Here is a 25,821-nt window from a genome sequence, read left to right on the forward strand (position 1 = left end):
GAAGATGACGCTCCAGCGCATACAGCATTCCTAAAGGAGATTGTGCCTGCTAAGTCTGCTCAGAATGGAGTCCTTTAAGTAAGGACTTTAGTACCAGTGAAAAGCGCCCCTGGAATAGCTAACTAGAATAAATGACAGCCAATTAGTAAATCTTGTACTCCAGGGTCCATGAAAAACAGCAAAAAGCCTTTTCTGTGACCAGCAGAGGTCAAAAACCATAACCAATTGTAAAACTTAACTATAGTATTAATTGTAAATTTAGCTCAGTTTGAATGACCATGGCTTTCACAACCTGCCCTGAGAAGGTACCCATAGCGCCCAGCAGAAGCAGCTAACTGATTGGGGAAAAAATCCAGCAGCATAGCCGCTTCTAGCAGCCATAGCAGTGACTGACAGATCATGGGGAGGGAGCTGTGACAGGAGAGGGAGAGTCCAGGCACTGGGCCGCTTTAGCCAGCTCTCAGGAACCCACTAGCTCTGCAGCAGACAGATCAGCTCCGCAGCAGACAGATCAGCGCCCGTGGGACCTCCTGGTTTTGTCTCATCCTCAGGCCTCTGGATGGAAGAATCCATGATCCGCACCAGTCGCTCAAGTACCCAAATGGGGTGGTCTGCGTTCTGTAGAAAGGCATAGACAAATTCCTCTCCCAAATTAATAATCCTTTCTTTTTGCTTTATGCAAATAAGCTTGAGCATACAACGTATTTGTTTTGCTATAGTCTGTCTTTTGAAGACTATAGGGTATACCTAATTTAAGAGTAAGAAAAAAACTCAGTGCAAAATTTAGTACAGCCAGCGCTGGTGTAGGGCCCTATACCTGGCTACTGGCCAATCAGAGTTTTATTAAACCAGTGTGAATAACAAATCTTTATGCACAAGAGCATTATCTCACAGCACCAATAATACATAGTTGCAGGCCAGCCTGGGCTAAGAGTGACCCTGTCTAAAGTGAATCCTGTCCTCTTCCCTTCAGAAGAAAAGTGCAAAATCCTCTGAAGACTGTTCTTACTGTACAGTCGTTAGCCTTCCAGAACAAGTTTGCCATTACCCAAAGTGGTTCCAGGGCATGTGTATGTGAGTGGTGTCTGTGTTGAATGTATGTGTGTTGTGTGTTGAGTGTGTGTTATATGTGTGTTGAGTATGTGTATATGTTGTGTATGAGTGTTGTATGTATTGAGGATATGTGTGTGTTGTGTTAGTGTATGTGTGTGAATTAGTGTTGCATGTGTGTTCAGTGTGTGTGTTGTGTGTATTGAGTATATGTGTTGTGTGTTTAGTGTGTGTATGTGTGTGAGTGTTGTGTGTCCAGTGTGTGACTGTTAGGTGTTGAGTGTATATGCGTGTGTGTGCACAGGTGCAGGTGTGGTGTTGGAGCCCAGGCCAGTCTTCTTAGCTCACTGCTTTGTCCCTCACCTTCTCTCAGGGGTATACAATTATTAAAAAAGAAAATGTTAGTTTTTTTGTTTTTATGTGTATTTTTGCCTCTTTCTATGTTAAAAAAGTGACAAAGCTTTGTGATAGTTGACACATAGATGATCATATGACCTTTTGCTATAAACATCAGAAATTATCTATTTGACCATGAAATACAGGTTTATATCCGTTATTACTAACACTATTCTTCATTCTAAGAATATATGTGGTACCTTAGGTTGTGAGGAGGGGCTGGGAAAGAGCTCAATCCGTAAAGCACTTGCCATTTAAGCCTGATGACCACAGATCCAAAGAACAGAAAAGGTACAAGGATAGAATCTGTTCCAGAGTGGTCTTTTGAAACACACCACAGACACACATGAGAGAGAGAGAGAGAGAGAGAGAGAGAGAGAGAGAGAGAGAGAGAGAGAGAGAGAGAGAAGGGGAGGGGAGGGGAGAGGGGAGGGGAGGAGAGGAGAGGAGAGGAGAGGAGAGAGAAAGAGAACTAAATGTTTGTAGCATGACAGTAGCATGACTATAGTAAAAAAAAAACTGACAAAAAAGGCAAATTTTGTCCTCTTGCTCTGCTTCTCTTATTTATTGTATATGAATTTTAAGTGAAGGTAAATATTGTTGGTACATATTCAGAAATTGCTTGACTGTTAGGAGAGGTGATCTGGAAAGCTGGAGGCTACTATCTTATTTGTTTGCCGATCTATTATTAACAAGTCAGATCTGATGTTTATTATGTATGAACATAAATAGGACCTTGGTTATCTCAGTGGTTCATCTGAGATCATTTAATTTGTCTGCCTAATCTGAGTGCTTCTTATCTCCTGCTCTATTACATCCCACCAGTGCTCTATAATTTAAAATGCATTACAATGAAAAACTCACCTGAGCTTGGGAGATGTTCCTGTGGAGGATAGAAAAGCTCAGATAAAGGCCATGTCCCACAGTTTGTGGCTTAGCCATGACGCCAGTGATTCCATTGGTGGGCTGTGAAGGTGACCTTGAAACAGTTGGTTGGAGGATGTGGACAGTATTGATGCTGGCATTTCCCTCTGCTAATGGAGTCCCCCTCCTCTTTATCGTGTCTTTCAGTATTATGTATTTTAAATATTGGCTGGCTGCTTGAGGCTATCACTCATCATAGGAATTTTGTGTGTCTGTAGGTTTGCTTTATCTTTGATGGGCAAAATTAAAGTTGTACCAAAGTTCTAAAGTGTGTATTAGACTCTTTCTTCCGTAGTCTCCAACCCTAGGATCTTTGATGCTGTTTTAATAGGTGACTCTGGTTCTTAAGCTTCAATGTATCAAAAGGGGGCTAACCCTAGTTAGTTCAGAGTTCTGTCTGTGTTTCATTTGTGGGCAAAGGAAGTTCATTTCAGAGGTGGATGTCAGCAGTGGTGACCTCGGGTCCTGACGTCAGCCTTCTCTCTCTAAGGCTTCTTTTTTGATAGATGAAGGGATGAACAGGGATCCGAGTGACAAACAAGTCCCTGTGCCAGTGCAGCCACAGGATAATAACGTGCTGCAGTGTTTCTGGTGTCAGCCCAGGCGCCACGCAGAGGATTCTCATTGCTTCCTGGGGCCAGAGGATCAATGCTTTCCTCTGCTCAACTCAACATCAGGGGATGCAGGAGAGCACTGGCCTTGAACTCCTCCTTGGCACTGTGATTGAGAGTGAGCACAACAGTTCCACCAGACTTCATTATTTTGCAAAAGGTTAATTGTAGCTTTTAGTCTTTTCCAGAATTAAATGGGCCCCTCTCTAGGTTATGGTTTGCACTGCCAGCCAAATGTGGTTTCTGAGTCTAGCAGAGAATTGAAGAGAAACCTCTAACCTTTTCTAAACGCTCTCACAGGCCAGATAGCTGCAGCCTGCTGACTAGGTCATTGTCCCAGCGGCATGCACTGTCTCCATTACAATGGTTCCAGGTTCAGAAAGAAAAGAGGCTTGTCTGACATCTCAGTAGTGTGAGTGGAGAGATGGCAGCTCTTGGAGTGAGGCACTAGCTGTGTGTCACAGATTCTTATGCCCACTCCCATGCTACATAACAAAATGGAGCTGGAGAAATACCTTACTTGGTAAGTTTAGGGTGAAGAATGTGAGGACCGGTGAGTAGGGGCCAACAGTTTGCATGGGGGACAGAGTGGGGCCTTGGACTTCCTGTGCTGCTCTCAAGGTTGCTTATCTGACTGTTCAAGTCTGGAAATTTCACATGGATTTTATTGAGGGAGTTAGTCAAGTCCCAGGAGAATGTTGGCCAACTGTTTATAGGAAAAGGTGATTAGATTTGTGTTGGGAAATTGCATTTTGCAAGGGAGATCTGGTTTGAAGTGTTGAAGTATCTCAGGGTAGACTCTGGGGGCTGCAGAGCAGAGTTGAGTCTGGTCAGCATCTTGACCTGAGTGAGGCTAGTGCACACCCAGGTTGCCTCTCTACTGTGATCTGGCAGCAGTTCCTGTCACTCTGGGCTCCTTATTTTCTTACTCCATGAAGCATTATGCACTTCCACTTCTATTCCTCCCCTGAGAACAGTGACCAAGTAGTTGCTCAACTGTTCCTTTGATGTCCCCAGGAGTGCAGTGGACACTGTATTTAAGGACTAGTGTGGGGAGGGGAAACTCCAGCCCTTCTGCTTGTGAGTTCTAAGGACTTCATTTAATCCTCATAGCTACTTTCCGAATCAGGCTTCGTTCATATGGTCAGTCAAGAGGTCTTAGCTAGTACCGAGATGCGCCTTGCTCTGCCTGCTCTATGGAGTTTGTAACTCAGTTAATTAAAGCAATCAGTTAACAGGTCCAGTGAGGAATGAAGGTAGCTTCCTGGGAGAGATGTCATCTTTGCTATGACCTGAAGGGTGACAAGGCACTGCCCAGACTATCGGACCATGTCCTGGGGCCATGATGAGAGGCCACATCTCAGTCAGACAGACCTGAGGCATGTCCTAGCTGTCCCAGTCTCGATCAAGAGGCAGATTATTACTGTTGTGAGCTTTGTTGCATGTGTGGTTGTAGGGAATTGGCAAAAGTAAGCACATGTGCAAAAGATAATGCCCATGAAGTTCCTGGGACACGATATGAACCTAGGTACCAGACACTATTGTGAATATTTATTAGTAATATGCTTAAGATTTGTTCATTTTTATTGTGTGAATTCTGCTCTCAAAAGTACTGTCAGCAAGGAGAAATGTTGTGGTTTGCAATGTAGAATATGAGTTGGGGTGAGGAAGACAGAGAGGAAGGCTGAGCCCTCTTACAGGATGGAAAGGCGGGGTCCGAGGACTGAGCAGCACCCACCTTGTAGCTGGCAGGTGTGGGAGGCAGGGTTGGAATCTGAGCTGTTCCTCTAGCACTGCAGAAGTCTCAGAGCGTTTTATCAGCAGCCTTTCACAGAATCCAATTTGAGCATGATAGGGTCTCCTGCAGCTAACAAATGATTATCTACAGTGGGTGCCCAATCCAAATCCTGGTCATGGGTGATGTGTGTTTGTGTTTGGCAGCCATGGACTTTAGCCTCAATTAGATCTGGTGAGCTAAAGGAACATGTCGTTTCAGGAAGGAGGAAATCTGGAGATGGAAGGGAAGGAAAAAAGAAGAAACCATGGCAGCTGGGCATCTGAGGGTGGGAGGAGTGCTGGCCTAGGTCATACTGAACGGACGTTGAAGTGGGGGGCCACTGGGGGGTAAGGCATCGCTTGGGCTCTCTGCTGGCCTCCTTACCTCGCAAAAGCAGAGTGCTTGGCAGGTGAGGTTTCCGTGGTTCTGCTCTGTGTAGTTAGGGCCCCAAACACCCTTCCTTCTCGTTCCTCTGAATCCGGTTGTCCTGGGATTTGGCCAGTGAAGAGGCTGACCCGTATCTGTCAGAGTTGTCAGCAGAGGCTAACTGCTTTATTATGACTGAACTGTCTCCTACTGAGTGGAGCCACCCTTCAGGCTCCTGGGCCTGGTGCTCCATGACAAACCAGCTCCCAGAAGCATGGTGAGGAAGGTTGCCTTTGTTCACCTGTTACAAGAATTCACCTGGGAATAGAATTGATCTGCAGCTTGTTAGAGAGCGCAGGCAGCCTGCCCGACCTGTGAAACACAGGCAGTGTGAGCCCAACTCTCACGCCTCTGGTCAGTTATCTTATTTTCCCAACCTGAAAAGCAAAGAAATAAGGTAAAAACTTGATAGAGGTTTTTCCATAGAAAAGTTTGTGTTTGAAGAGACAATACATTTGGAGAAAACTCTACTCAGTGTCAGCCGCTGGCACTGGTTTTTAAGAGTACATAGAACTGTTGTCAATAATCTAAGCACGGCAGTACACGGCTCTAACCTCGGAATTTAGCCGTGCAGGTCTGAATGCTGGGTTATTCCCATCAGTAGAGAAATTGAGATTGGCAGATCTTGAGCTTGTGGGCAGTCTGGTGTACATAATAAGAACCAAAACTGTAGGCTGTTTGCTGTTGTGTTGTTTCGTTAGCATACATTATCATACAAATGATAGATTTCCTTGTTTTCATGTGTATATTTGATGCATTTTGCTTATATTTTATGCTTTTTGTGTTCTGTGCACTACAATATGTGTAAAGTTAGTTTCAAGATCCATGTGTAAAACTGAGTCTGGTGGCACAGGCCTGTAACCCGCACTACTCAGACCAAGGATAGAGGATCAAAAGTTCAAGGTTCTCCGAGCAACCTAATGAGACCCTGTCTCAAAAAAAGGGAGTGGAGGCCTGGAGAGGTGGGGAGGAGCACAGTTAGCATTTCACAGCTTCCTGTAACTGCAGCTGAAGGATCCGCTGTCCTTTTCTGGCCTGTGAATACCCACATACCTGTGTGTACAGACATAGACATGTACATAAATAAAAGTAAAACAAGTCTAGGCTGGAGTGATGGTTCAGCCACTAAGAGCTTTTACTGCTCTTACAGAGGACTCAGGTTTGGTTCTCAGCACCTACATAGTGGTCACAACCACCCATTATTCCAGTTCCAGGGGCTTTGACCCTTTTTTCTAACCTCCTCAGGCACCAAGCATGCACATAGATAGATACATGCAGACAAATCACTCACTCTTAAAATAAATCTTTAAAACTTTGAAAAAACAAAAGCAAGCTACCATATGAATATATTTGTACCAATTGGAGGCTGGGTCCGGCTCTGGAGCCCCGCTGTACTCATTAAATTACAACACACTGGTTGTACCTGGTTGTTTATTTGCTGTCTGATTCTCACTCATCTGCTTCACTGTGTGCCTTCCATAAGGTACATGTAAAATGTCATTGAAATAGGCTAGTAAGTTTTCTGAGTCTCGGAATGGTTCAGAAGTTAATGCAGTCTACAGAATGTCAAAGATTGTTGGCAAGTGGGCTGAGCACAGCAGAAGCTTGGCTCATTTAGAAAACTAGGCTAGGTGATGGTCAAATGACTTAGTGGGTAAAGGGACTTGTTGCCAGCTTGATAGAGTTCATTCGAAGTCTCACATGGTGGAAGGAAAGACCCGTCTTTGCCTGCATGTTGTCTTTGACTTCCATGGGTGCACTGTGGCACACATATGATAAACAAATGAATAAATGTAATCTAAAGACAGTGCCAAGGACTTATCTCCCAAGGTCCAAATGAGGAGCAGAAGGAGGGAGAACATGAGCAAGGAAGTCAGTATCACAAGGGGTGCGTCCACTCACTGAGACGGTGGGACTGATCTAATGGGAGCTCACCAAGGCCAGCTGGACTGGGAGTGATGGAGCATGTGATCAAAATGGACACTCTGAATGTGGCTGACAATGAAGGCTGACTGAGAAGCCAAGGACAATGGCACTGGGTTTTTATTCTACTGCATGGACTGACTTTGTGGGAGCCTGGTTTGTTTGGATGCTCACCTTTATAGACCTGGATGGAGGGGGGAGGACTTTGGACTTCCCACGGGGCAGGGAACCCTGACTGCTCTTAAGACTGGGAGGAAGGGGAGAGAAAAGGGAGGCGGGGAGGAGGTGGAAATTTTAAATAAATAAATAAATAAATAAATAAATAAATAAATAAATAAATAAATAAATGGCAGTGCCAATCTGGGAGCCAGGCATACCAGTAATCATAGCACTCAGACTGGATCACAAGTTCTAGGCTAGCCTGGGCTACATTGTCACAAATAGAAAAAAGCCAGGCTGGACCAGTGCTCATTCCAAAGGGAGATTAGGCAGAGAGCCTTGCTTCACGACATTAAGACTTGAATGTCTCCTTGCTTGACAACTTTAAGAATCATATATTTAGGATAGTGGATAGTACCATTCTACCTCTCCAAATTTTTTTGTTATCAAAATTACTCCTTAGCCCTCAACATTGGGAAGTTAGCACTGTGCACTGTGAGTTTCAGTCCTGGTACCCAGGACACTCGCTGTCCACACACTGTTCACTCTTACTCATAAAGGTGTTTCTCCATCAGGGGTGGATGAATGAGATTTACAACTATGATCCAGAAACGTACCACGCCACATTGACGCACTCCGTCTATGTCCGGCTTGAGGGTGGCACCTTAAGGCTTTCAAAACCCAACAAAAACATATCCAGGAGGGCGAGCTACAATGAGACAAAGCCAGAGGTCACCTACATCAGCCAGAAAATCTACGACCTCACAGACAGCAAGGTAAGTCTGGGTAATTCTCAATGCAGAGCTTGAATGAATGAAAAGCATTTGGAATCTTGGTTGCCGTACTGCACCCACCCTGTGATGGTGTTTAAGGAACAGTATATTATAGGACAGCATCCCAGACAGCAACTGTGAATCACTGGGCATCCCTTGAAATGCAGCCACTCTATGTGGGCTGCAGCATGGATTTCTATGAGCTTCTGCTGCTGCAACTCCATGGACCACACCTCCAGGAGCAAGAATTCACCATACTCAGAATTTTTACATTAAATTCTGGTTTTGGGGCCAGGGATGCAGCTCAGGTGGTACAGTGCTTGTGCATACACAGAGCCAGGGGCTTCATCCCCAGCACCGCATGTACCAGGTGTGCTGACCCAAACCTGTAATCTCATGATGTAGCCTGGGCTATATAGTTTGGGATCAGACTGAGCTGGATTACATCTTTGGAATCCTGTCTCAACCTGCCAGCTCCACATATACCCTAGAGAGAGAGAGAGACAGAAAACACCACTGGATTTTTAGTCTAAAAGCTATGTGTTGTGGTGCCAGGTGTTGATAAAAGGCTCTGTGAAATATAAACATGGTGCACACACCAGTACATTTTGATAAGGTGTTGTCTCTATGTTTATGGAAAATATACATTTATTACACAGAGACGTGGGTTCTCTGTTCTTGCAGTGAGTGTGAGTGGTCCTTAAGTTCCTCCACAGTAATGGAAGTCTGTAAAGTAGTTACTATATAGATTCATCCTTGAGTTGATTCCCAGCATTGACCTGTACTTCCTGTCTAGGCTGAGAGATACTTTTTCCCTCACCTTAATATTCATCTAGGGCCATTAACTGAGTCGGTATCCAAGACCATATGATAATAATCAATTAAATGTCACACTCTGTTACTGCTGCCTAACAAAGATATTTATAGCTCATGTGTAGTTCTTAAATATGTACACTTCAGAATTTTGAGGAATAACAAGTCATTTCTAAAAATTTATTCTGTGTTCAACAGTTGGGATACAGACAGGTGGTAAGAATTATTTAACTTCTATCATTTTAGTCAAAGGCTCAGAAAGGCTAACATTTCTGATATGTGTGATATTGATGCACAAGGCAGACAGTCTTTCATATGTAAATCGTCATTTGCCTTTCTCCATAGATTTACCTTGTACCTAAAAGTCTGGCTCGCAAACGAATCTGGAATAAAAAGTACCCCATTTGCATCGAACTTGGTCGGCAAGATGACTTTATGTCCAAGGCTCAGACGGACAGGGACACTTGTGAGGAGAAGCCACCTGCTGAGAAAGAGCTGGCAAGTGAAGACCTTAAGAAGCCACCCCAGCCTCAAGAGGGGACAAAATCTAGCCAGAGAGACCTGATACTGTATCTCTTTGGGAGAACTGGCCGGGAAAAAGAAGAGTGGTTTAGGAGGTTCATCCTGGCATCTAAGCTGAAGTCAGACCTCAAGAAGCAGCCTGGTATTTCTGGAAGTAAATCAGGTAGTAGTGTTTGTGCAAAGTGTGTATGTGTTTAAAGGGCTTGTGGGAAGTGTAAGAGGAAGTGCCAGGCAGGAAGGCACTTCAGTTATTCAGTTCATTACTCTCTGCCGCCTCAAGTGTGTCATCATGACATGTGTCCCTTTTACAGTAGCCACTGCCGCCCTTTGTACTAAGTCATCTTTCCCGTGATGTCCATTTGTGGGTATATGTGGTTAGCCCGTGGCGGCACCCTGGGAGTGTCCTGTCTTGGTACTCTCATAAAAGCAGCTACAGGAGACCCTTGTCTGAAGAAAGCGGTAAGAGCAGAGCCTGGTGGTACACACCTTTAATCTCAGGACTAGGGAGTCTGGCAGGTGGATCTCTGTGAGTTTGAAGCTAGCTTAGCCTACATAGTGAGTCCTGGGCCAGCCAGAGCTACACAATGAGAGTCCTGCCTCTGTCACCTTTAGGCGCATGCCACCACGCCCAGCTCATTTGTTTTTTTTAAATGACTTGCACTTACAGCACAACAAAGTCAACAGTAAGAGCTAGGAGTGTGGAAGGCCTTGGTACCCGCCTCACACTGAAATCAAGCAAGCTTTCACTCTCATACTATCAACACCTGATTAGCCCGAGTAACCATAGAACACTGAGTTGAGATGGAACTTACGGCAACCCGTGAAGACTGTACTGTAGTTCATAGTCACTGCCCTCCTGCTGGATGATTTACCAGACTGTCTGCCTTGTGCATGAGTATCGCACTTATCAGAAAGGTTAACTGTCCTGAGCCTTTGACTAAAATGCTGGAAGTTAATGAATGCACAGCCATTGCCCCGCTGACTAGTCATCAGCTGTGAAGGTAACACTGGTGCTGAATCTCCATGGTCAGGTACCTCTGTAAACACCACATGACTGAAGAACTCCTGCTGACTGACTCAGGCCTCTCTCCTCTCTCTCAGAGATGCTATCACTTGGAGACATAGATTTTACTGGCTACTCACAGTGTAGGTTCTGGCTCAGGAGATCCAAGCAAGGATGGAGATCCCAAGTTTCTAGCACTCAGGTCGAGTTTAGTCAGAAGTGGTTGCAAGAGGAATAGAATCCAGAGACAGCGGGAAGCCATGAGTTCCCCACACAGTCCCAGTGTGGTGTTACCAAGAGCTAGCCATGAAATCTAGAGTCCCACCCCCAAGCAAAAAAGTTGTCCCATGGTAGGGTACAATAACCATACCATAGTTGGGTTCTCTTCTTCCCTGTCCTTGAATGAGAGAGGGTGTTCTAGGCTCTGTCTTTTTCAATTTTTTTGTTAACTAAACTCTAAAGTTTATTTGGATTGTACTGTGTTTTCTTCTAAAGTCCTCCTCTTCTTCATGGGACTTCCCTGAATTTTGTTCTTCACACACTGTTTTCTGTCTAGAGCATTCTTCAGCCAGGGCAAGGACAATGGCAGCTCTCTCCTCAGAAGACAGTGCAGGTGTCCCCGTGGGATGTCAGTGCTGGGTCAGCAGCTCTGGGCAATGCCTGTTACGGGCAGTTGTGACTTGCCTTTCCACGTGTCCTACTTCAAGGGCAAGGATTCTGCCTTGTTCTCCTGGTTAGCATGGAATAGGTCCAGAGAGCATGCATGATAAGTGATCTGTTGGCATCTTTGAAATGCCCTGAGCTGTGGATGAACAATTCTTTAGCTTCCTGCCTAACCCCCCGCCCCACATCTGTGCTCTGTTAGCATTCATGGTCCACCCTGACTGGAGGGTACATTGGTGCTGTTTTCTGTTTTTGTAAAGGAAAGGATCACTGGAAGCAAAGAAAAAGGTAGCCACCTGGCCTACTGTGCTGTCCTTATTCCAAAATTACTTTGAAGAATAAAAACTATTCTAAAAATCATCTGTCATTAAAGCAGAAAGTGTTTTTCAGGGTAAAGATTTTTAAAAAATCTTTGGCTGCTTTTCCATTTAACCCATGAGCGTTTAGTTTATTCCTGGCCATTTTTTCCATCTGTATTAAAAGCTGTCACTTCTTACCCCAGGGCTTTTGCCCACCCATAGCAGACATAGCAGTCCCTCGGGACACCTGACCCATAGCCGAAGCAGCAGCAAAGGCAGCGTGGAGGAGATGATGTCCCAGCCAAAACAGAAGGAGCTGGTGGGCAGCGTAAGACAGAAGGTGCTTCTGGACTACAGTGTGTACATGGGCAGGTGTGTGCCCCAGGACGACCGAAGCCCCCACAGGAGCCCTGTGCAGAGTGCGGAGAGCAGCCCCACAGCTGGGAAGAAGGTAAAGCTACCAGGCCTGGTCCTTTCTGCTCTCCTTAAACTCACCTTTACATGAGAGGGTTTCGTGCCAAGCCCTCCCTGTTCCAGGATCTAAGACATGGTGATGAGCTAGACATGGAAAGGCACGTGTTCTCTCAGAGCTCAGGTTCAGGGAGACGAACAGTGAGTGGCAGGAAGAATTGAAGCTGGGTTACTGGCAATGGACTATTTGTGTTATCTGGGTCTCTTTGAGGAGGTGATTAGTGAGCACGGTGGTACATGCTAGAGAGACATTCCAGAAGGGACCCCACTGTCTTGCAAAGGTTCCACAGCAGGAATGCAGTTGGAATATTCAGGGGATAGCATTGAAGTCGGTGTGACTAGGTAGCAAACAAAGTCAAGAGAGAGAGGTAGCTCTCTCTAAAAAAAAAAAAAAAAAAACAAAACAAGAGAGAGATGTCAAGGATAGGTAGGCCTCTTCAGGTCTGTTCTGAGGGACATGGGGGTGCTGGGAGTGTTTGAACAAGGAATGCCATTGCTCTAAGCTTAAGTGACTCCATGGAGAAAGGCTGCTGGAGGGAAGGAGTAGATGGGGGGCCGTGGAGGGTGGACTGAGGGTGCCAGTGGGTGGTTGCGGGAGGAACTAACTGGTTTTGCTGATGCACAGATGTAGGATGTGAGAGAAAAGGAAGCCGGAGTGATGCCTGTTGTTTGCATATGAGCACAGGCTCTAGGTAGGAAGGTCACAGCCACTAGTAACATAGTCCGATGCCTTAACAACTGTAGAATTCTCTGCTTTGTCACCGCTTTTGAAGATTTACTTGAGAACAACTTCAGAGTGTAACAAGCTGGACAGTGGCTTGACAGTCACTCAGGACACGATGGTTAATACACACTGCCGTACACAGACTGGTCTGGGCACATTGGTAGATTACTCTGGTCCCAAGAAAATCCCACAAACTAGATCTCTCTTTATGTTGATGGGGAAACTGAGCTGAGAGAAGTTAGGTTGCTTGGGAGTGCACTTAGCATAATTTCGCCTGTGACCCTGATGTCGTGTGATGGCTGTGACTGTTCTGTTGATGGATCACTCTGAAGTCAGCCTGTGCTAGAGGCCTCCCACCTCTTCTGTGCTTCACTGTTTGGCGTAGCCCTGCCTGCACACCCAGCCTCTTCCCGTGGGTAGTTGGTCGCGCTTGACCTCCTGTCATGGCCAGACTTCTGTCTTTGCTGAGGAACTTGTGGTGCCGTCCTCCTGGGTCTTTGGCTGCTCCTTGGCTTACTTCTGTTCTGTGTGGAGGTGACCGCAGACCTGACACATGTGAACTTGTCAACTCAAAGACCATGTGCCTCTGCTGGCCTCAAGCTCACTGGCACACACGCTCTGAATTAGCAGCTCTGGTGGAAGACTTCCCTCTAGGCTAGAGCAGGTGATATCATCTCTTCTAGCAGTGCCCTATTTGCCTGTGACCGCTCCCTCCTCCCCACATTCTCTGTATCCCAGGACATCAGTTGTTTTGATCTCATCAAATCCAAAAAGAACAGAAGGAAAACTGTGCACAAATTTGATAAAAATCTTTCTGAATGGTTTTCTCACATTAGAAATCAAAACAAACCCAGGCAGTGGTGGGCACACACCTTTAATCCCACCACTCAGGAGGCAGAGGCAGGCAGATCATCTCTGTGAGTTCAAGGCCAGCCTGGTCTACAGAGCTAGTTCTAGGACAGCCAAGGGCTATACAATGAAACCCTGTCTCAAAACAACAACAACAAAAAATAAATAAATAAATAAATAAATAAATAAATAAATAAATAAATAAAACAACAGATGAACATGGTGCCACACTATTATAATCCTAACATTTGAGAGGTTGAGGCAGGAGGATTGCCATCCTGGGTAATACAGTGAGATACTGTCCTTTTCGTTTGTTTTTTTATGTTGTTTTTTGAGACAGGGTTTCTCTGTGTGTTGCCCTAGCTGTCATGGAACTCGCTCTGTTGACCAGGCTGTCCTCAAACTCACAGAGATCTGAAATTAAAGGTGTGTGCCACCACTGCCCATTCGAGATCCTATCTTAAAAAACAAAACAAAATAAAAAAAACAGCGTAGTGCCTGGAGATGGCTCAGTGGATACAACAGTTGCTGTACGATCCTGATGACCTGAGCCCATTTCCAAAGCTCCAGCTCAAGAGCGGACTCCTGCCCCCTTGTTGGTTTAATCGTGGCTGCCGTGCTCCAGGGAACCAGGAGCAGGAATTGCAGAGGAGTGTGTGTGGGTCACTGTCTTCCACAGGCATCTGAGAAAAGTCGTGAGCTTTACTGCAGGACTCCCCAGGTCTCTTTGGCCTGCTTGAAGTTTGTAGGGGCTATATCATGGCCTTTGCAGGGTCTGGTGCGGGTGTCCTTGAATAAGGTGCAGATGTTAGTCTAGTCGTCCATCACTGTGAAACAGCCCCTGAGGTGGTTGCTTCAAACAATAGTTACTGTTTATTTTCCTTACAAATTTATACTTTCATCGGGAGAGGCAGGTGAGAACTTCTGGCTGCTCTGTGCCAGGTCACCTGGGGAGACTGGAGGAGGAGCCACTGCCAAGGAAGTGCCCTCTCGTGAAACTCTGGGAGATGCTGGCTGTTGAGCAGCACTCGGCCACGATGCTCCTGTCCTACACAGTGCTCCTATACTACTGTATGAGTCAGCAGAGATGATATTTTACCTATTTCATATTAATTTTGTGATTTGAGCAAATGACTTCCATCCTATGAAATACTAACATGGTTCCAAAAATCTGAAGCCATTTGTTTTCCCCCATTTCTCTGCTGCCCCCGTTCACTCCCAGACAGGCAAGTGCCCTGAGCATCTGATTTGCTGTCTGTGTATCATTTCCTCTTCTCTTTTACCCAAAGTTTAGTGTACTGTGGATATTCTTTGAGCATTGTTGGTCCATTCACAAATACTTTCTGAAATTGTTCTGTATCCTTTCATAGAATTCACTCTCCTCTTTTAAGACAGATCCAGAGACTGCAGTGGGTGGGTGTTCCATAGTTTAAAGTTTTTCCCAATGTTTTGCAGTTTCTGGCAGTGCCAGGATGAGTAGCATGTGAGTGTGTTTTCATGTTGTCAGGAGTGACCTCTGTGGTGAAATCTTGAAGGCAGCATTACCAGGTCAGAGGTGACTGCATGCGTGCTTCAGTTAGAGATTGCCAAATTCCATCCTAATGGTTACAATGGTGTTAAATTCCTGCCAGGAAGCTATGGCAGTGCCCACCCATTTCTCTGACCTCACCAAAGATGGATCTTTTGGGTATTGTCAATGTTCCTCTTCCTGCTGAAGATAGGACATTTCCTAAAGTCCATATTACCTCCAACATCATAAGTTCAAAAGGAGGGCCTTAACAAGGTCAGAGACACAAAGAACCTTTGACGTTTCCTCAAGTTGCTCCATTATGTTTTCAGACTTGGCCACCACCCAGATGTTCACCCAGGTTCACATGTCCTCTCTTTCATTTTCATAGACGGGAACTTAGAACATTTTGTTCTATTTACCCCCACTTCCTGCTATCTCCCCATCTTGCTCCCTCTTACAGACCATAATCAAAACATCCCTGTCCCTGAGGGTAGCCCTACCCTCATGTGCTCAGAGTGTCATGAGCACAGTTCATCTCCCTTTAAGTTGTGTTCCCTAAGGCTTAATGAGTTAGCTTGCTGGTCAGGGGGTGAATAGTCCAGTGTTAGGTCTCTGGAGCTCAGGAGCTGAACCTTAGTTAACAATACCCAAAAATCTAATTAGTGGCCACTGTAGAATTTTAACTTCAGGACTGCCAGCTCACAAATAATGACATGGAGACTTTTTATTAATTATGAGTGCTGTCCTTAGCTTAGACTTGTTCCTAACTCATTCTTATAATTTAAATTTACCCATATTTTTAAATCTACGTTCTGGCATGTGGTTCGTTACCTCGTCTCTCATGCTGCTTCCTCCACGTCTGGCTGGCATCTCACTGGCATCTCTACCTTTCTTCCTCTCTGAGTCCTTTCTGTCCCCAGAAGTCCCGACTAATCTCTGCCTGCCTGATTAATGGCCATTCAGCTCTTTATTAAACCAATCACAGTGACACAACTTCACACAGTGTAAAGAAATATTCCGCAACAGACCACAGGCTAGCCTTGTGTCTGAAACAATACTTAATATTACTGGCAGTTAACTCCTACCCATAATAAAAACAAGATCAGAAAATTTGGTATAGAAACAACCGGAAAGCTATTGAAGTGCATTTGAGTTACAAAACATCACTGGTTTCTAGATGTTTAATGTCTGGTTTTAGGTGACTTAAATCAAAATTGAAAAAAAATTCTTTTAAAATATCTCCAGGTAGGATAATATTACTTGTGGTTTATGGGTGTGTCAGGAGGTGGGGTGGGGGTGACACCTTGCAGGTTGGCTGCACACATGCCCCAGATTTGATGCCAGGGAGTTACAGGTTCTGTGTGCCTTGGAAATGGCTGCCAGGAGAGAAGACTGCCCGGGCAGCAGTGTGTGCCCGTCCCCAAGGCGTGAGGCTGCAGTGCTCAGAGCGTGTGACTCACTGCACTTCTTTTTCATGGGAGGGCTGAAGAAATGTCAGAGACACTGCAGGCGCTCCAGGGTGGAGAATGCCCTTGTCATTGTCATCCGGGTTTGTGAGTTCTGTATTTGTTGTTGCTTTGTTTTGTTCTGTTTTATGAGAGAGGGTTTCTCTGTGTAACTGTCCTGGCTGTCCTGGAACTAACTCTGTAGACCAGGCTGGCCTTGAACTCACAGAGATCTGCCTGCTTCTGCCTCCCAAGTGTTTGGTTATAGATCGGTACCAACTGTGTTTTAGGGAGGAAGAATTATGTGGACAAGAATCAGGTAGAGGCCAGGAGCCCTGAACCTGGCAGAGATTTCCAAGACTGCCCTTTTCCTCTCAAAGTGGGTGTTTCAAACATGTAAAACTAGAAACAGGAAAATGCCTATTATAAATAAGATGTGTGGGGCGGTGGTGGCACATGCCTTTAATTCCAGCACTCGAGAGGCAGAGACAGGTGAATCTCTGTGAGTTCAAGGCCAGCCTAGTCTACAAGAACTAGTTCCAGGACAGGCTCCAAAGCTACAGAAAACCCTGTCTCAAAAAGCAAACAAAAAATAAATAAATAAAATAAAGATGTGAAGCAATATGTCCAGTTTAAAAATAAAAATTTAAAAGAGACAAGAATGCCAAGAAAGGTCAAGGAAAAGAGTAGTTTTTAAAGCCTTTTTCATACATTTCATATGTATGTGTACACATGTTAAATGTACAAATGTGCATGCCTTTGTGCCCATGCTATGGAAATAGGAGGATGTCTTTTGGGAGTCAGTTTCTGTTCGTACCATGTGAACCCCAGGGATTAAACTCTGGTCATAGCCAGGCATGGTGGCGCACCAGTACTTGGGACACAGAGGCAGATGAATCTCTGTGAATTCGAGGATAGCTTGGTCTATGTAGTGAGTTCCAGGACAGCCAAGGTTACATAGTGAGACCCTGTCGATTAAATAAATAAACAAGCAAACAAAACAAAGCAAAAACTCAGGTTATCAGTCTTGGTGGCAAGCACCTTTACCTGCTGAGCCATCTCATTGGCCCAAGAATAGTCTTTTTAGTAAATGATGTGGGACCAATTAAATATCCTCAGGTAGAAGAGTGAAGTTGACCTCCTGCCTTACACTCTTGCAGATTTGCCTCACAGTGGTCATGACCTGAAAGTGAATAGTAAACTCTACAACACATAACAGAACTAAGTCTTTGAGTTAGATGACACCTCCTTAGCAGGGCATGCGGGTGCACATGGGTACCGAGAGAAGAACATGGGTTCAAGCCTGCTTAAAAGAACAAAGCAAAAAGAGAAAAATGAAGGTCCTTATATAAGCAAACAACCAAAGAAAAGTAAATTAGGCTGTAGGGAATTGGTATCAGCCTAGGACCTCCAAGACCAAGTTCTCAGCACAAAGGAGAGGGACAGAGGGCAGGGAATAGGAGACAAAGACAGGAGATAGAGGCTGAGGGAGAAGGGGAAGGGGTATTTGTCCAGCAGTGGGGAGGGGGACGAGGGAGATGTGGCCCATAGGCAAATGGCAGTTTATAAAGGTACAAGGGGAAACCCTGTGTTAGGATAAGGTGTTTAATTTTGATTAGGCCTGCTATTTAGGTGAGCCAAAGGGGACTTTTGATTGCTGGACTTCAATACTTTGATAGCTGGACCTTGGTGGTCAGCCTCAGGAAAAGAAAGTGGCCAAAGAACGGAATGAACCTTGGCGGCTAGCTTTAGGAGTCTAATGGCTGTTAGCAAGGCAGAGGGAATGAGGGAGGAGGGCAAGGCCTGCCAGAGCCATATTTGCCATGCTCTGGCTGGCTAGAGGCCCTTCATGGGCTCTGTCCAAATCAGGCCTTTGGTACCATCAAGAACGTTGAAAGAGGGCTAGCTAGGTGCTCTGTGGGTACAAGTGCCTGCTACCAAGACTGATGACCTGAGTTCAATCCCAGAACCCACATGGTAGAGAGACCCACTCCCACACACTAAATAAAAATAAAACAAAAAAATAAAACAAAATATAATAAAAGCAATTTTTCAAGTTTAAAACAAAAACAAAAAACAGGGGTAGAGAAATGGCTCAGTGATTAATAGCACATACTGTTCTCCCAGAGGACCTGGACTTGCTTCTCAGCATCCACATCAGTTGGTTGACAACAGCCTGTAATTCCAGCTCCAGGAGATCTGATGTTTCTTTGGCCTCAGTGTGCCCCCCCCACACAGCCCATTAAAAAATAAATCTTTATAAACTAGTAAGGTAGAGAAGGCCAAGATTCCCATTAGTGACCTCTGGGCTCCACATACATACATGCATGTATGTATACACCACATACATGTGTAAAGGGGATTAGAATGAAAGCTTGGATGGTAAGTGCTTGCTTGCTATCATGATGACATGAATTTGACTCCCAGAACCCACATAAAAAAAAGCCAGATGTGGTGGATTCTCAACTCACTAACCAGTCAGTCTGGCATACCCAGTGTGTCTCAAACCCCAAGGAGAGACCCTGTCTCAAAAAACAAGGTGGGTAGCCTAAGGGACAGCATCCAGAGAATACCTCTGGCCTTCATAAACATGTGTTTGTACACACATGAACACACAACCAAATGAATCAGGAGGCTGGAGAGATGGCTCTAGAGTTAAGAGCAATGACTACTCTTCCAGAAGACCCAGATTCAAGTCACAGCATCCACATGGCAGCTCAGAGCTGTCTATAACTCCAATTCCAGAGGATCTTAACCCTCTTCTGGCCTCTACAGATACCATACATGAACATGGTGCACAGACATGCATGTAGGCAAAACACTCATACACAAAATGAATTTTTAAATTAGGCTAAGGATCTGGATAGAAATTTTAAAGAAAAGCATATGGGGACTGGGGAGATGGCTCAGCAGTTCAGAGTGCACACTGCTCTTGCAGAGGACCCAAATTCAATCCCTGACAACTGCTTGCAACTCCAGCTCCAGGGGCTTCCAACACCTTTGGCCTTCCAGGACTCTGGCCTATTTGGGCACCTGCGTATCCATACCTAAACACACAAAATTTTAAAAATAATGAAAATCTTGTTTCAGGACAGCCAAGATTGTTACACAAAGAAACCCTGTCTCCAGGGAGGGGGAGTCCTTAAAATGAAAGTGTGGTATTGATACATTGATCAGGCCTGGTGTCACAGCCCTGTAATCCTAGCACCCAAAAGATGGAGGCAAGAGAATCAGAAGTCAAGGTTCAGCCTCAGCTACAGATTGAGTTCAAGGCCAGCCTGGGCTACACAGACTTTGTCTTATCAAACATTTTTGGGAGGTAGATAGAGGGAAGCCAGACTACATGGTTTCACTGTGTAGCCCATACTGGCCTGATACTTACAATATAGATCAGGCTGGCCTTTGACTCTCAGAGATGTGCCTACTTCTGTCTCCAAGTGCTGAGATTAAAGGGGCATGCTTGCTACTTTTTTTTTTTAAATTATTGATACACTGGAAAAAGACTAAAACTGGGCTCAGTAATGCGTGTCTGTAATCTTACTCAGGAGGCTGAAGTAGGGGGATTGCCAGTTTGAAGTCATCCTGGGCCTTTAAGGTATATGAGGGCAGTGGCGGGGTTGGGGGTGTGTGATTAAATGCAATATAGTGAAAATGTTTCTGTTCTGTCTGGGAAGAGGGATTATGTGTGTGGTCTATAATGAATATGCATTCATATTCATATAATGAATATGCATTGTTTTAAAATCAGGAGAAACAAGTACACAAGCATGAAGAAAGTGTCCTACTGTGTCTGCTCTTGGGCCAGGCTGCCACATGTCACATGTGCCACCTTGAGACAGCAGCCCTGTGTGACCAAACTCAGGGGCAGAGGCTTGCTTTCTCTCTGAGCAGAAAGGTACCCCTAGCCTCCCTTAAAATGGCGTACATCTGTGCTACACCGAGCATAGAAGTTTGTTTTAAATACAGTACTCTCCAAGAGCTACACAGACAGTCTTGGTGCTTCGTCTTCGGAATGTCAGCATCCCCAAACATTATCTTTGGAAGCCGTGCTTGGGAGAGTACCCTTCCTAACCGTGTGGAGGGAGGAGGCAGACAGCACAATGAGCATTCTCCTCACGTTCCTCCCTGCTGCCACAGCAGTATTAGGAAGTGTATGTACATTTATTCTTTCAGCTTTCAGATTTTATGACAGTCATTGGGAATGCGTTCTCAGGCTGTGGAGTCCAGATTGCACTGGTGAAGCCCTTTTGATACATTGTCAGTACTCTCCAGCTCCTGCAGAGGCCTGCCTTAGCTACAGGAGCTGAGAAAGGAAAAGCAACTTGCTTGTCAGTTCCCTTCAGACATTTTGCCACATCATATGCTTGGAGGTCATTGTGAAGTAGTCTTTGTTTTTCGCTGCTTTTTTGGTGGAATTTGTTTCCTGTGAAAAAGAGCATTATAAAGAAAGTTTGAAAGAGGATACATGCTCCATCCTGAGAATGGACAAGGTAACCTCCTCTTTATGTAGCCCACAAGACTAAAAATGACATGGGTCTGACGTGGGTAGTAGTTTGACTCTGCCTGAGTAGCCTGGGGGCCATCTTCCACAGACATGTGATGTTTCTTCAAGAGCCTGCACAGATAATCTGATAGGGTTAACTTCAGATGTGTCGCACCTGTTACTCTTGGCCTGAAGATAGTAGCTCAAGGTGTGTGTGTGTGTGTGTGTGTGTGTGTGTGTGTGTATGTGTATGGGGAGTGAGCACACAATGCACGCACACTTGTGGTATAGTTAAGAAGTTGCTGGTGCCACCAGACAGTGGTGGTACATGTCTTTAATCCCAGCACTTAGGAGGCAGGGGCAGGCAGATTTCTGTGAGTTCGAGGCCAGCCTGGCCTACAGAGCGAGTTCCAGGGCAACCCAGAGAAACCCTGTCTCAAAAAAACAAAAAAAAATAGAAGTTGCCTATGTTAACTTCTGTCCTTCCATCCATATCTTGATGGTAGAAAATGTCTTGGTTAATATCTAAGGTCATGTTGGCGCTAGGGAAGTACACATAGAATTCTCTAGAGTGAGGCAGAGTCATCTCTAAAATGGAAGGGTCAGTGTATCTTTCATTATTTTCAAGACAGGTTTTCTCTGTGTAACAAGCTGTTCTCAAACTCGCTCTGCCTCTTCTGTCCATCTGCCTTTGCCTCCTGAGTGCTGGGATTTAAAGGCGTGCACCACCACCACCCAGCTAACAAGTATCAATTTTGAACAAGGGTGTTTTTAAACATTTTTATTAGCATATATGTGGGGTGCCTGTGGAGGTCAGAAGAGGGTGTCAGATGGTGTTGAAGGTTGTTGTGAGCCTCCAGTGGGTGTGGAGGCCTAGAGTGTGTGCTCTGGAGAGCAGCAAGTTCTCTTAGCTGAGCTGTCCCTCCAGCCTGCTTGTTTTTAATGAGTCACTGACATCCATAAGGAAGCCCCCTGAACACCGAGACTTGAAGGAGTTTAGAACATGTCCTAGACGCTGATGTGTTACTGGGAATGGAAGTGAGCTCCTCACTCCCGCATTCCCAAAGAGAATTGGCACAGCTGGGATAGGACATGGGGGCTGAGCAGTCTGTGTGGCTCATGTAGGTCAGACCCAAAGTCCCGGCTTCAGAATTGTCACATGACAGAGACCATGGGGGTTCTCCCAACCAGTCAGACCTGCAAGGTCAGATCCTCGGCACCTAATGACCTGTGTGCCATGCACTGGCCTAGGCACATAGCCAGGTGGGACAGTCATTGCACAGAACAGGTCATGGTGGCACATGTGCATAGGCACAAAGCATAAAAGAGAAGAGGGTAACAAGTGAAGTCCGATGTGTTTATTTAAACCACAAAGGGAAAATGTGAGCAGTCCTCAGGCCTCTGCACTTGGTCTTTTGATCTTTTCTTTCAAGTGTTTGCTTTTCTGTGTAAGACTGTGGTCTGATTCAGATACCTCTGCAAATGCCAGTCTCATCAGCGGGACATTGACCCCTCCCTCCTCATGACAGAGTCAGGTTGCAGTCGTGGTCTAGGGACCTCCCGGTCCTCAAATGGAAGCAGGGTTTCTGTCTTTCTGGGGTATTGTGATGCACGAGTGTGGTGATCTAAGGTGCCTGCTATTGGCCTGTGTGTGACCATGGTTAACAGCACCAGTGCTGCCCCTTGTAAGTGCTGAGTCTACCAGCACATGCTGGCTAGCAAACCTCAGGGTTTCCTTATAGCTGCTGCTGCTGCTGCTTGCCCTCCTCCTCCACCCCCACCACTGACCCACCCTAGGCCAGATTCCATAGTCTAGCGACTATGGAAGACTATTGGAGACAGAGCTGCTTACCCACTGGTCACAGCAGATGTTTCTGACAGATTGTGTGTGGGTAGGGGGTGGACATGAGGGTGTTGCTGGTCTTGGGCTGGGGTGAACATCTGTCCTGAGAGCCATGCTCTCATCCATCCTTGTGGTCCTTACTCTGTTGCATGCTGAGAGATTTCAGGATCGCGGGACTCTTTCTTCTCAGTTCCTATCTCAGAGGTGCAACCATGAGAATGTCAGCATTTTTAAGCACTGTAAGAATGTCTTGACCTTGCCCGGATCTGGCTGAGTTTGCATCCTGGCCATTGGGAAACTCATTTCCTCCTGGTCAAGGGTGGGCTTGACAATTAGTTGCAGGCCCCAGCCTAGCTGGGAGAAGGATAGATGGGCTTTGACTAATAGCGCATTCCATCAGGTTAGCGGGGAGGAGAAGCACAGGCAGAACAAGTTGTCTAAGCTACAGAGTGTTAACTCGATCATAGGAGGCTGGAGAAGCAGAAAGTAGACAAAGAAGGTTGCAGCTGCATCAGCCAATTTTGTTTCTCCTTTTCTTGCTCACCAGCATGGTGTGGGACTTGTAATTTATAGGGAAGATGCACAGGTCACGTGTTACATTTCTACAGGACAGGCCTTCAGATGCTTTATGAAAATAAGCACCTGTCTGGGTCTCCAGTTGTCTGACAGCTAATTTTGGTCTTTTCTTTTGCCAGTTGCCAGAAGCTCCACCCTCTGAGGAGGAAGAACAAGAAGCCTGGGTGAATGCTTTGCTTGGAAGAATATTTTGGGACTTCTTAGGCGAGAAATACTGGTCTGATCTAGTGTCGAAGAAAATCCAGATGAAACTTAGCAAAATTAAGGTATTGCTTTTCATACGAGAGGCCTCTGATTCCCCACTTTATTTCTGGTTGTTTTGCCGCCTTAGGTCCCACATGCAAACACACCTTGGTTTAAGCATACCACACACAACAGCACATTTGACCTGGATCACAAACTGACCTTGATCTGTGACTAAGTATCTGGGGACTGAGTCAGCTGTCCTGATTACTTTTTCTAGGGTTGCTGTATCATTATCCTCCCTAGGTGGTCCTCCGGAGCTTGTTTAGGAAAGCAGAAGCTCCTGTAGCAGATCTGAGTTAGAGACAACTTAAACTGTCTGCTTGGTTTTGCAGTGAGCCAAGCCACGTGGAAATTTTGAACTCCGTAGGACCCTTTCTCAGCTGCCCTCCTTCCCTCAGTTAGGACAGTGAGTGCTCACTCTAAATGAGTTTGCCACTGACCGTTGCTTCTGGCCAGATGTCTCTGTACTGGACTCTCTCTTTGCTGAAGGAACACCCCTAGTGTTAGGCCAGGCCTTCTTGGAAGTGAGTTTAAGCTACTTAAGGATTCCTCATGACTGCCATTAAAGAACATGCTTGCCAACCAGATACCTGGGGAGGGCCCAAAAAGCAAGACTTTGGCCTGCTGCAGGCCCAAGGGAGAACACTTTGGTCCCTGAGTCTTCACCGAGAGTCCCATGGTCAGGAGCCTATGGCTCTGCAGCGTTTTGGGCCATAAATTCCTTAGAAGCGGAAACCTGTGGATCATCATAGAAGAGCATACTGTCGTGATGCTTCGCATGTGTTCTCAGGGAGTTCAAGGCCTCCTGATCAAGAAAACTTCAGAATAAGCTAAACTTAGATTTAAAGAAAGATGTGGACACAAAGCAGCTTCAGTTTGATTTTGATTCTTCCTCTGGACAAGGAACAGAATATTTTTTGACTTGATTGCTTTCTACAGACCAGTTTCTTCCCTTCTCCAGCTTTCCAGTAAAGAAAAAGAGGCTGGCTTAGCGGTGATGATGCATGCCTTTAATCCTAGCCGAGGCAGGTGGATCTCTGTGAGTTCAAGGCCAACCTAGTCTACAAGAGCTAGTTCCAGGATAGCTAGGACTGTTACATAGAGAAACCCTGTCTCAAAACAAAACAAAAGAAGAAGGGGGGGGAGGAAAAGAAAAGAGGCTGGCTTCTGACCTGAAGAGATTTTAGAGCAGGGCGCTTTGGAAGGGCCTTCAACAAGTGTCACCCCGCTGGCATCCTCAAGGTGGGTTGACCTGACCCCTGCCAACTGCATGGGAAACAGCAATCATCAGGGTCCCTCCTTGTTGGAGGAAGATGTCAACAGCCACCGAAAGTACACTTACCTCTTTGTTACCTTGAAAACAATAGAAGCTGGAGTCTCAGGTCAAGTCACATAGAGGGGCAGTCCTGCCCCTTTCTCGAAGACTGGAGGGCTGTGCTTCCCTGGAGCAGCAAGAGGACAGGGCATGCCTGAGTTCCAGGTGGGTGCTCACCAGTTCCAGAAGTACGCAGCAGCCTCCTCCCAGCCAGGAGTTGGAGGACATGGTGCCTCTTCCCCAGTGGAGTAATGAAGGCTCCCTCATTCCAGAGCAAGTTTAGGGATGTCTTCTGCTTCCATTGGTCACATAAGCTCCTGTGGTTCACCAGTTTAATCTCCTGCTTTCTCTGGGCAGAAAGACTGAAGCATTACGAGGGGAGCAAGAGCCACAGCTCAGGCTTGGAAGGGCTTCTTACTGTTCATCCCCTCATCCCCACCCTCTTCTGATCTGCTGCTCTGTGGTGTTCCCTGAAGACTAGAGGAGACCCAGGCAGAGAACAAACGGGCAGAAGGATGATGATCCCGGATTGCCACTGTGTCACCACTGACACAGTGGTGACTCGTGTCAGTTGGAGATGGTATCTGGTACCCAGATATGGGCTTGGGCGGGCAGAGTTTCTGCCCCAACAGCAAGTAAACTCTTTGTCTTGGCCACTACTGCTCAAATACGTCTTTGGAATGCCTGTGCCCGTCAGCAGCTGCTATCGTCACACACAGCCTGATGATCACCCACAAACCAGAACATACCCTGTGCACCTGACTGCTCTGTCCCCAGTTGAGTTTACATGGGAGGGTAAGGAACACAAGGTCATGTGGGACCTGTAGGTTTCTGGTTGAGTGGCACACAGGAGGGACTCTTGCTTTCTTCAGCATTGGGAAGAGATTGACTGAGGAGAGAACTGAGTGAAGAGATGAGTCAGCCTGGGGTTAGACAGACCCAGAAGACTCTGCTGGCCAGCCTACCCGACACCCACAGTGCTGCCTCCTCAGGACCTGGTGCCTCTGGGTCCTGCTTTTG

General features: G+C 46.0%; 1 protein-coding gene across 4 annotated transcripts in view; it reads left to right on the plus strand.

Moving 5' to 3' along the window:
* Tex2 (testis expressed 2) overlaps positions 1-25,821 on the plus strand; it is a 114,768-nt gene that overhangs the window by 58,775 nt on the left and 30,172 nt on the right. For 3 of the 4 annotated variants that reach the window (XM_048446009.3, XM_085695950.2, XM_085695948.2), the window contains exons 3-6: positions 7,842-8,042; positions 9,198-9,540; positions 11,543-11,790; positions 23,360-23,506. In XM_048446009.3, the coding sequence (XP_048301966.1) occupies positions 7,842-8,042; positions 9,198-9,540; positions 11,543-11,790; positions 23,360-23,506 (939 nt within the window). The remainder of the gene's footprint in view (positions 1-7,841; positions 8,043-9,197; positions 9,541-11,542; positions 11,791-23,359; positions 23,507-25,821) is intronic. The other variant, XM_085695949.2, reaches the window with a different exon arrangement.

The sequence above is a fragment of the Myodes glareolus genome, chromosome 9, assembly GCF_982192425.1.
Source record: "Myodes glareolus chromosome 9, mMyoGla1.1, whole genome shotgun sequence".
NCBI lineage: Eukaryota > Metazoa > Chordata > Mammalia > Rodentia > Cricetidae > Myodes > Myodes glareolus.